The sequence below is a fragment of the Hemicordylus capensis genome, chromosome 3 (assembly GCF_027244095.1).
Source record: "Hemicordylus capensis ecotype Gifberg chromosome 3, rHemCap1.1.pri, whole genome shotgun sequence".
NCBI lineage: Eukaryota > Metazoa > Chordata > Lepidosauria > Squamata > Cordylidae > Hemicordylus > Hemicordylus capensis.
The window spans coordinates 33,245,709-33,255,637 of NC_069659.1; the positions used below are offsets into that span (position 1 = coordinate 33,245,709).

General features: G+C 51.9%; 1 protein-coding gene across 1 annotated transcript; it reads right to left on the reverse strand.

Annotated features, from left to right (window-relative positions):
• Positions 1-527: 527 nt before the first annotated feature.
• Positions 528-7,776, reverse strand: LOC128349188 (uncharacterized). The gene is made up of 2 exons (XM_053305215.1): positions 6,693-7,776; positions 528-3,148 (listed from the first exon to the last, which is right to left on the reverse strand). Exons 1-2 carry the CDS (start codon positions 7,135-7,137, stop codon positions 2,517-2,519), a joined length of 1,077 nt encoding a protein of 358 aa, XP_053161190.1. The 5' UTR covers positions 7,138-7,776; the 3' UTR covers positions 528-2,516.
• Between the last annotated feature and the right edge of the window lie 2,153 nt (positions 7,777-9,929).

Genomic DNA, 9,929 nt, shown 5'->3' on the forward strand with positions numbered 1-9,929 from the left:
TCTTTTTACAACACTGTTTCATCTACTTCTTTCCAAAGGCGGCACTTGCTGTTTGTTGTTGCTTTTTCTACTTTTGCTCTTATTGCAGTTGTTGTTGTTGTTGGATGACCATGAAATGGACCCCTGCTAACTGGGCAAAGAAGCACCTTTTACCGTGGTGATTCTCTTTATTTAGCAGGGGGAGAGTAACTAGCCCTATCCACCCCCAGCACAGTACTTCCAGTGATTGTTGCTGGTGTGAGTCTTATGTTTCTTTTTAGAACGTGAGCCCTTTGGGGACAGGGAGCCATCTTATTTGTTTGTTATCTCTCTTTGTAAACCGCCCTGAGCCATTTTTGGAAGGGCAGTATAGAAATTGAATTTTTTATTATTATTATTATTATTATTATTATTATTATTATTATTATCACTGACCCCTTTGCCTCTGGTTTGGCATTATGTGTGATGGTGGCTGATGTGGGAAACCTAATAACAACATCCTGTAGTTGTACCCAGACCCCAGCCCAAAAAGACACAGAGACATTTTTTAATGGGAGAAACGGGCCACGCTTTATTAATATAACAACATTTGTGGCGGACTGGAAACAAGGTGATTAATCACCAACATAAAAACAGTGCGGGCACCTAGGCGTGGGCTAGGATTCAAAACGTCCTACCCATCGCCTGCAAGGGCGACACACCCTGGCTCAGGAAAGAGGCAGGTAGCTCCCGCCCAATTCCTTCAAAGCCAACCACCCCTTTTAGAAGAGGGGATCTGGACAGCTTCAGATCTTTACCTCCCCGGACCGCACAGCCCAAAGGTAGGTGAAGTCCTGAAGCAGGTTTCTTGGCAATGTAATTCTTCCCGTGCCGCACAGGCCACAAGGAAGCAATTGACCAATCCACCTTAAAATGTCCAAGGGTGCTCACCGAAATCTAGACCTCCTTACCCACAGCCCGCACTGTTACCGCCAACGTGGCCAACCTAGAACCTAACTACCAACTGACTGCAGAACAGAGTAGGCGAAAAAAACCCCAACAACAGCCAATAAGTTGAGAGCAAAAAATTCCTACTCGGCCCATAGGCGACCAGTCACTAGACCCGCTCTGCAACAGGGAGGGAGGGAGGGGGAAACAAACAGCCGACTGAGAGGCCAGAGCGGGGAAACGCTCGGCCTCTCAGCAAGCCCCGCCCACCACGAGCCAGCCAACCAATCAGGCTTCTTCTTGGGCTTGTGAATCCCGGGCTGGGACAAACACCCTCCCACTTGCACGAGGCAAGGGGAGGGGGATTGTACCCAGACCCCAGCCCAAGAAGACACAGAGACATTTTTTAATGGGAGAAACGGGCCACGCTTTATTAATATAACAACATTTGTGGCGGACTGGAAACAAGGTGATTAATCACCAACATAAAAACAGTGCGGGCACCTAGGCGTGGGCTAGGATTCAAAACGTCCTACCCATCGCCTGCAAGGGCGACACACCCTGGCTCAGGAAAGAGGCAGGTAGCTCCCGCCCAATTCCTTCAAAGCCAACCACCCCTTTTAGAAGAGGGGATCTGGACAGCTTCAGATCTTTACCTCCCCGGACCGCACAGCCCAAAGGTAGGTGAAGTCCTGAAGCAGGTTTCTTGGCAATGTAATTCTTCCCGTGCCGCACAGGCCACAAGGAAGCAATTGACCAATCCACCTTAAAATGTCCAAGGGTGCTCACCGAAATCTAGACCTCCTTACCCACAGCCCGCACTGTTACCGCCAACGTGGCCAACCTAGAACCTAACTACCAACTGACTGCAGAACAGAGTAGGCGAAAAAAACCCCAACAACAGCCAATAAGTTGAGAGCAAAAAATTCCTACTCGGCCCATAGGCGACCAGTCACTAGACCCGCTCTGCAACAGGGAGGGAGGGAGGGGGAAACAAACAGCCGACTGAGAGGCCAGAGCGGGGAAACGCTCGGCCTCTCAGCAAGCCCCGCCCACCACGAGCCAGCCAACCAATCAGGCTTCTTCTTGGGCTTGTGAATCCCGGGCTGGGACAAACACCCTCCCACTTGCACGAGGCAAGGGGAGGGGGATTGTACCCAGACCCCAGCCCAAGAAGACACAGAGACATTTTTTAATGGGAGAAACGGGCCACGCTTTATTAATATAACAACATTTGTGGCGGACTGGAAACAAGGTGATTAATCACCAACATAAAAACAGTGCGGGCACCTAGGCGTGGGCTAGGATTCAAAACGTCCTACCCATCGCCTGCAAGGGCGACACACCCTGGCTCAGGAAAGAGGCAGGTAGCTCCCGCCCAATTCCTTCAAAGCCAACCACCCCTTTTAGAAGAGGGGATCTGGACAGCTTCAGATCTTTACCTCCCCGGACCGCACAGCCCAAAGGTAGGTGAAGTCCTGAAGCAGGTTTCTTGGCAATGTAATTCTTCCCGTGCCGCACAGGCCACAAGGAAGCAATTGACCAATCCACCTTAAAATGTCCAAGGGTGCTCACCGAAATCTAGACCTCCTTACCCACAGCCCGCACTGTTACCGCCACCCAGGAAGGTTAGCCCTCGCTTGACCTTCCTGCCCCACCCCCTCCAAACCTTCAGCAAGCACTTCCCGGATATTATGCAGATACAAATCACAACCTTTCTCAGACAGGTGGACCCCGTCAGGGCGGAATAACTCGGGAAAGCGAGCAGCTATATCTGGCTGCCGCACCACAGACCCCCCGGCCGCCAAAACCACTTTACCTATTGCGGCTGAAATCTTCCTGCGTGCCTTTTCCAAGCTAAGGCAAGAATGAGCACCCCGCCACACCCTGCGCTGGAGCCAATTAACCCATATTATGCGCACGCCAGGCATCCAGCTGCGCAAAATAGACAAATCCGAGGAGGCTTGCTGAAGGATGGCGAGGCCAGGCCGCCGGCCCAAATCATTCTCCCCTAAATGAAGAACCAGGATGTCGGGAATGGGAAACCTATCTAAATGCTCCCTCAATGCTGGAAGCAACTGATTCCAGAGCATGCCCCTCATGCCCAACCAATAAACTGAAGCCTTGCTTCCTAAACCCAACTGGGATCCCCAGCGGGTGGTGCTGGCCCGCTTGAAAGCCCAGAAGACCAACGAATGGCCACACATCAGGACTCGGACCGGGACCGCCGCCCCGCCAGCACCTGCCAAAAGAAAGCAACAGGTCAGTAGAGCCCACACCTGTCCGCTGTCAGCGCACATAACGCCTGACCGCCACGGACCTCCAACGTCCAATCCTCTGAACTTCGACCTCCTGAAGCCCCATACGTGTAGCGGTGGTGGCCGCACCAATACGAAATGAATGTAGAGTAAGCCCCTGGAGCGCAACCCCCGCGGCCAACAGAGCCTTCCTCACCACCGCCAAGAATTGATACTGCGTCAGAGGAGTCTGATTGCTGTGGGTAAAAAGACATCCCCCCGAAAAGGGGCCCAGCCCAGCGTACTGCCTCAGGGCCACCACGGGGCATACATTGATATTCCCGGCCGCCGCGAGGCGAACCGTCTGGCCTCTGCCCCTCTGATCCGTCTTGGAGCGACGAAGGAGCAAACGCACCTCCCCGTCACTGAACGATAAATCAGAATATTGCAAGCAGCGGTCCCTGGGGGAAGACCCGCTGCGGGGAAGCAACTCCCCTGGACGGAAGGCCCCCAAAAAGGCAACCAACAGTGCAGCCCTAAACAGCGACACCTCCCATGGGCCAGAGCAGCACCCCACTAGGTGGCCCAGCGTTGAAGCCACCAACTCCAGAGTAAAAGGGCGTCTGGGGTCCCTAGTCCTCGGCTCCCCCCTAGCCCAACCCTCCAACATGCGCCGCACCCGCGGGTCGGAGGAGGAATCACCAACCCCACGAACCTGGGCTTCAAAAGCTAACGCGGCAAGATAGCCCCCCAAAGTGGATACCGCACGCCCCGCCCTGCGGAGGAAGACCAAAAACTGCTGAAGTTGCTCTACAGGGACCGGCCACACCTCCGCCAAACCTTCAGTCTTTCGAAAAAGAGAGAAAGCCTCAAGCTTGGCTGTGTAGCTCACTCTGGTGCTAGGCGCCAGAGATGCCGCTATGGCCCGCTGTGCCTCCGCCTGCCAAGTTCCCACAGAAAAGCTGGCATGGGTTCCGGGTGAAGGGCGGCCTCGGGCGCTAACGCTCTGAACCTGTTTAACTGAAAACGAGACAAAGCGTCAGCTATGTCATTCCGGATACCCGGAACATGGCGGGACCGGAAAAGGATGTTAGCCCGCAGACACTGCAATACCAATGCCCTAACCAAAACCATGACCCTCGGGGACTGGGAAGTCTGACTATTGACAATCTGAACAACTGCCAGATTGTCACACCAAAACACAACTGAGGAGTTGGCAAACTCAGCGGACCAAATATGCACGGCCACCACAATTGGAAAGAGCTCTAGGAAAGTCAGGTCCCGGGAAACCCCCTGCCTGAACCAGTCCTCGGGCCACCTGGCGGAACACCAACGTCCCCTGAAATAAACCCCGAAACCTATTCCACCTGCAGCGTCAGAGTGGACCTGCAGGTCGGTTTCCAGAAGTCTAACATCCCGCCAGAAAGACACCCCATTAAAATCAGTGAGAAATGCTTCCCAAAGAGCCAGGTCGGCCCGGGCACCCTCCGTAATTCGTACTCTGTGATGGGGAGCCCTAACGCCCACAGTCAGGTCGCATAACCGGCGCAAAAAGGCCCGGCCCGGAGCCACCACTTTGCAGGCAAAATTGAGGTGACCCAAAACAACCTGGAGATCCCTAAGGGAGACCTTACGGGCGCGACCAAGGGACCTAACCATGTCCAATAAAACCCGCAGCTTGGCCTGAGGCAGCCTGGAGCAACCGGCAACAGTGTCCAACTCAATCCCCAAAAAGGCGAGGCACGTGACCGGCCCCTCCGTCTTATACCGTGCCAAAGGGACACCTAGCCGGTCTGTTAGCTCCATGAAGGAGCGAAGTAAATGGCGGCACTCCCTCGAATTCCCCCTGCCTGTAAAAAGAAAATCATCTAAAAAATGAGCCGTGTAGGGAAGACCCGCCTGGCGCCTAACTGCCCACTCCAAAAAGGAGCTGAATGTTTCGAATGCTGCGCAGGAAATCGAGCAGCCCATAGGCAAAGCCCTATCAAAATAAAATTGGCCAGCAAATGCAAAGCCCAGCAGCTCGAAGTCATTTGGATGTACCGGCAACAGGCGAAAGGCGGATTCAATATCACACTTCGCCAAAAGGGCCCCGGGGCCCCTACCCCTGACCACTTCCACGGCCTCATCAAATGAGGTATAACGTACAGAGCATAAGCTATCAGGGATGCCATCATTTACTGAGGACCCCCTGGGATGAGAAAGGTGGTGAATCAACCTAAATTCACCAGGAACCTTTTTAGGGACCACCCCTAATGGGGAGACCCTAAGGCTGGGGAAGGGGAGACTGGCAAAAGGCCCCATCACCCTGCCCGCAGCCACCTCCTTACCAATTTTCCTAACAACGACTTCCTCCTTACCAACCACTGATCTCAGATTGCGAGAACTGCCTAATCCCCTCCGGGCCGAAGAGGGAATTCTGAAACCATCCCGGAAGCCACATAACAAATAAGAAGCTGCTGACTGGTCAGGATAGTCCAGCAACAGCTGCTCAAGCACCTTCACCTTGATAGGGCTAGGACCCTTTATTCGGAGCGGGTGGAGGAGGGCCACCCTTTTTACTGCTCCCCTGCCTATACTTAGCCCCGGAACCCCCAAACTTGGCCCTGGGGCAGGAGGAACTGGGGTGCCTCGCCCCACAGACCCCGCAGGCATGCTTAAACCGACAAGGGGAACGGGAGCACTTGCCATTGGAGTTAAACTCACAGCAAACAAGGTGGGGTTGAACCCACTGTTGCCCAGGACTCCCTGAGGGCAAAACCCCCGATGGTTTAGAAAGCAAATGCCCACTGTCAGACCTATCTCCCTCTATGGGCCGGGCTGGAGACATAGTAACCAGCCACAACTCCTGCAACGGAGCATCCCAGGGCAATGTGGGGTCAAGGGCAGCCCTCTTTCTAAAACTCTCATCGTACCGTACCCAGGAAGATCCAGCAAAGTCGGAGACCGCCCTGTGAATTATATCCATGTATTTTAACAGGGCAGGGCCCCTTGCGGGCTGGGCTTGGACAATAACCCCCATATAAATCGTGAAGCCAGAAAGCCAATTATTCCAAGTCTTTTCGACCGGCTTTCTCTTGGTGGCTTCGTGCTCCTTACAAGATTCCCCCTCTTTATGCTTAACCTCAGGTTCCCTGAACAACAAGCTAAAAATGTCCACATATTCACCTTTAAGGATTTTTTCTTTTGTAGAAGGGAGTAAGTGATCCCCTAACGGGAGGCCCATGCTACCATAGGGCGCATGCTGAGGTGACGGCAGAATCCCCATCGGATAATAACCCGCCTGCACCCCCGTGGCAGATCCAGCAGAGGAGGCCACCCCCGGGAGTGGGAGCGACCCGCTGGAGGGCCGGTTGCCCAACCAGACCTGCTCCGCAGTGCCTTGTAAGCCTGCAATAACTCCAGGAAAAACCGGCGGGGAACCCGCCACCCAAGGTTGTGTATATGGGGGCCAGTAAGAAGCTGGGCCCCATCCACCCATGGCAGGCATCGTCCAGGGACAAAGCCACTGGCCGGTGACGCCGGGCGGTGTAGGTGCTGCAGGCTCACCCTGGGCCAAAGGAGTAGCCGTATCCACTGGAGGCTGAACAACTGGTGCCGCAGGCGGAGGTAGCAATGGTGAAGGCGACTCCGGAACTGGAGACTCAGGTTCAGGAAGCGGTAACGCAGGAGCAGAAGGGCCCGGTCCAGCAGGGTTCAGCCCTTCTTCCAGCGCAGCCAGCCTACTAGAGAGAGAAGTTAGCAGCTGGCTTTTCACAGAACCCCTGGTCCTCCGAGGGACCTTAGGAGGAGGCACCCCCCCCACACCTGAAGGACCCGCACCTTTGTCGGAGGGGGCTGCTTTTGCTTTCTCTAAAGCTTCCATCCTATTAATTAACCCCCGTATCAGAGTCATCTCCTCATCCTCCTCCTCCGAGGAGGACTGCGGGGGAGCAGGCCTCTTGGGCTGCTTAACAGGGCGCCCCCCTTTCTTGCCCTTGGCCTTCCCCGGCATACTGCCTCCAAATAGTGGGATTCCAAAAGGGGTTGGAGAAAGAGAAAAAAAAAAAGCGCCAACCACACACAGAATGAAGGTAGCAAGGATATAGAACAAAAGCCAAGCCCTTGCCCTGAATCAAAAACAATACTCAATCCTATCCAGGAAAGCACCAGAGCCCCCCACCCAAGGAGAAGGCTTGAAAAGGCCTTTTGACTCTCAACCAGGCCAGGCCCACCAGGGCACCGATGAGCACAAACACCCACCTGCTACCCACCAAACAAATAAAAGAATGTTGGCATCAAAAGTAGTGCTCCAGGGAACGGAAAAGGGGCCGCTGCCCAGCCACCCAGGCTGATGGAAACCCCCCAAATACCCCACAAACCAAAAGGGCAAACGCCCAGAAGGAGAACCACGCCCAGGAAGCCGAGTGCCGACGCCGCGCTGAAGAGGCCCAAAGACGCTGCTGCTGCAGCTGCAACCCAGCCGGGAGCAGTCCCGGGAGTACCCCCCTACCAGCGGGGCCACCGCTGACACTATGGCCCCCTCGACGGAACGCCGCCGAATGCCGCCTCGCCTGCTTGTCGGGCGCACCCCCCCAACTAAGGCCTTCGAGGAAGGAGCTCCCGGACTGAGCTCCTTCCTAATCGGAAACAAACAGCCGACTGAGAGGCCAGAGCGGGGAAACGCTCGGCCTCTCAGCAAGCCCCGCCCACCACGAGCCAGCCAACCAATCAGGCTTCTTCTTGGGCTTGTGAATCCCGGGCTGGGACAAACACCCTCCCACTTGCACGAGGCAAGGGGAGGGGGATTCTTTAATATATGTGTATTTGCATCAGAACAAGAAGGCTGGGTGAAGTGGTTTAATTCTTAACCAAATGCCATTTTTTAATTGACATCTCCTCTCCTGATAATCCATTGGTCTTCTCTGTCGAAACAACATCCTTAAACTATTTGCCTCACTGGGCAAGATATAAAGATGTCTGTATTGTACTTACATGTATTTCCCCATGAGGCAAATAGTAGTTTCAATTGCCGTGTGTGTGTTTGATTTCAATTAGGAAAGGGCTTTAAAACATCAACTTCTCCCAGCACTATGGTCCCAATCCAAATCTGCATCCTCCCTCTACCCAGCACCTGCTGTTGTTTTTTAAATAAATGCTGCAACATTTTGCCTGTGCCTCATTGTCTGCATTCTGGCAGAGGCTGAAGATGCTGCTCTTTCAGCAGGTGTTGTCTGGTCTCTTTTAATTGATTTTATTTTTACTTCTCTCTGCGGTTTTCTTTTTATTGCTTTTGTTGGATGTTTTTATTGATTTTTTAAAAAATGTATTATTTTGAGCTGGTTTGGGTCCTCTGTTGAAGAGAAAAGCAGAATTATGGTTTCCTACCTAATGGCACAGCGGGGAAGTAACTTGCCTAGGGAGTAAGAAGTTGCTGGTTCAAATCCCCGCTGGTCTGTTTCCCTGACTATGAGAAACACCTATATTGGGCAGCAGCGATATAGGAAGATGTGGAAAGGCAGCATCTCATACTGTGTGGGAGGAGGCAATGGCAAACCCCTCCTGTAAGCCCTGCTAACTGGGCAAAGAGGCACCTTTTTTACGTGGTGATTCTCTTTATTTAGCAAGGTGAGAGTAACTGGCCCTATCCACCCCCAGCACAGTACCTCCAGTGACTGTTGCTGGTGTCTGTCTTATGTTTCTTTTTAGATTGTGAGCCCTTTGGGGACAGGGATCCATTTTATTTGTTTGTTTGTTTATTTGTTTCCTTTTTTCTTTTTTAATCACAAGGCAGTTCACATAGAAAAAGTTAAAACAAGAATTACGCAATTAAAATATGCTGAAATATAAAAACAGATCTATTTTTAAAATTTTTAAAATTCATACATAAAAATACCATACATAAAACTTATTTATTATTTCTCTATATAAACCGCTTTGGGATCTTTTGTTGAAAAGCAGTATATAAATTGTTGTTGTTATATTCAACCAAAGACAACCACAGGGCTCTGTGGTCACCAGCAGTTGACACCGACTCGATGGCACACTTTACCGTTACCTACCTACATTTTATTTACAGACTTGAAAGAAGCTGACCCAAATATCTCTCAATGTTATGCCAGCCTTTCCAGTCAACCCACACTGCCAGGGGCATCTAAAGAGGCACTAGCAGTCTTGTGCAAGAGCATAACTGTGCAGATACTTAAAGTTATGCTCACTTCAGGAACACATTGGAAACAACGTAAGTTGTGCTCCTGGAGTACTGGTGTGCAGCTTTAAGTTTCTGTACGCAGACACTCTTGCACAAGACCACCTGCACGTTCTTAGATGCCTGCAGCAACACAGGCTGATTGCAAACACTGATGAAACACACTGTGGAACATGTGGGCTGTTATATTATATTCCATTATGTCAGCTTCTGAAGTTAGGTGAGTGCTGATTGCGGAGATGTTTTTAGTTGTGCTACCCCATAAGTAGAGAATTTCACCTGACACCAAATTTAATTTGATTACACAGCTAAGTGAAGACTTTTCTATTTGCCCAGATCTTCCAGCATGTGAACTGCAGCTGGTTTTAACTGGTTTTATGAGTTCAGCTGAATTTTATAATTGTCATACCTTGGACTGCTCTCTGCTGCTTTGAATTGTTTGAATTGCCTGTTGAACTATTTAGCTGTAAGAGGATTTTTACCCACCTTTACATTAAAAAAAAACCACACACCCAAGGCAGCTAACAATTCAAGGCTGAGAACAATCAAAACAGCAGGTTGGATCCAAAGATTCCATTCCTCTAACAGGAGGAGTCTTC

Coding starts and splice junctions, on each gene's coding strand:
- LOC128349188 (XM_053305215.1), bottom strand. CDS start 7,137: ATGCCGGGGAAGGCCAAGGGCAAGAAAGGGGGGCGCCCTGTTAAGCAG. Junction 3,149..6,692: donor GGCTACTCCTTTGGCCCAGG/GTGAGCCTGCAG, acceptor TTCTTTTGGCAG/GTGCTGGCGGGGCGGCGGTC.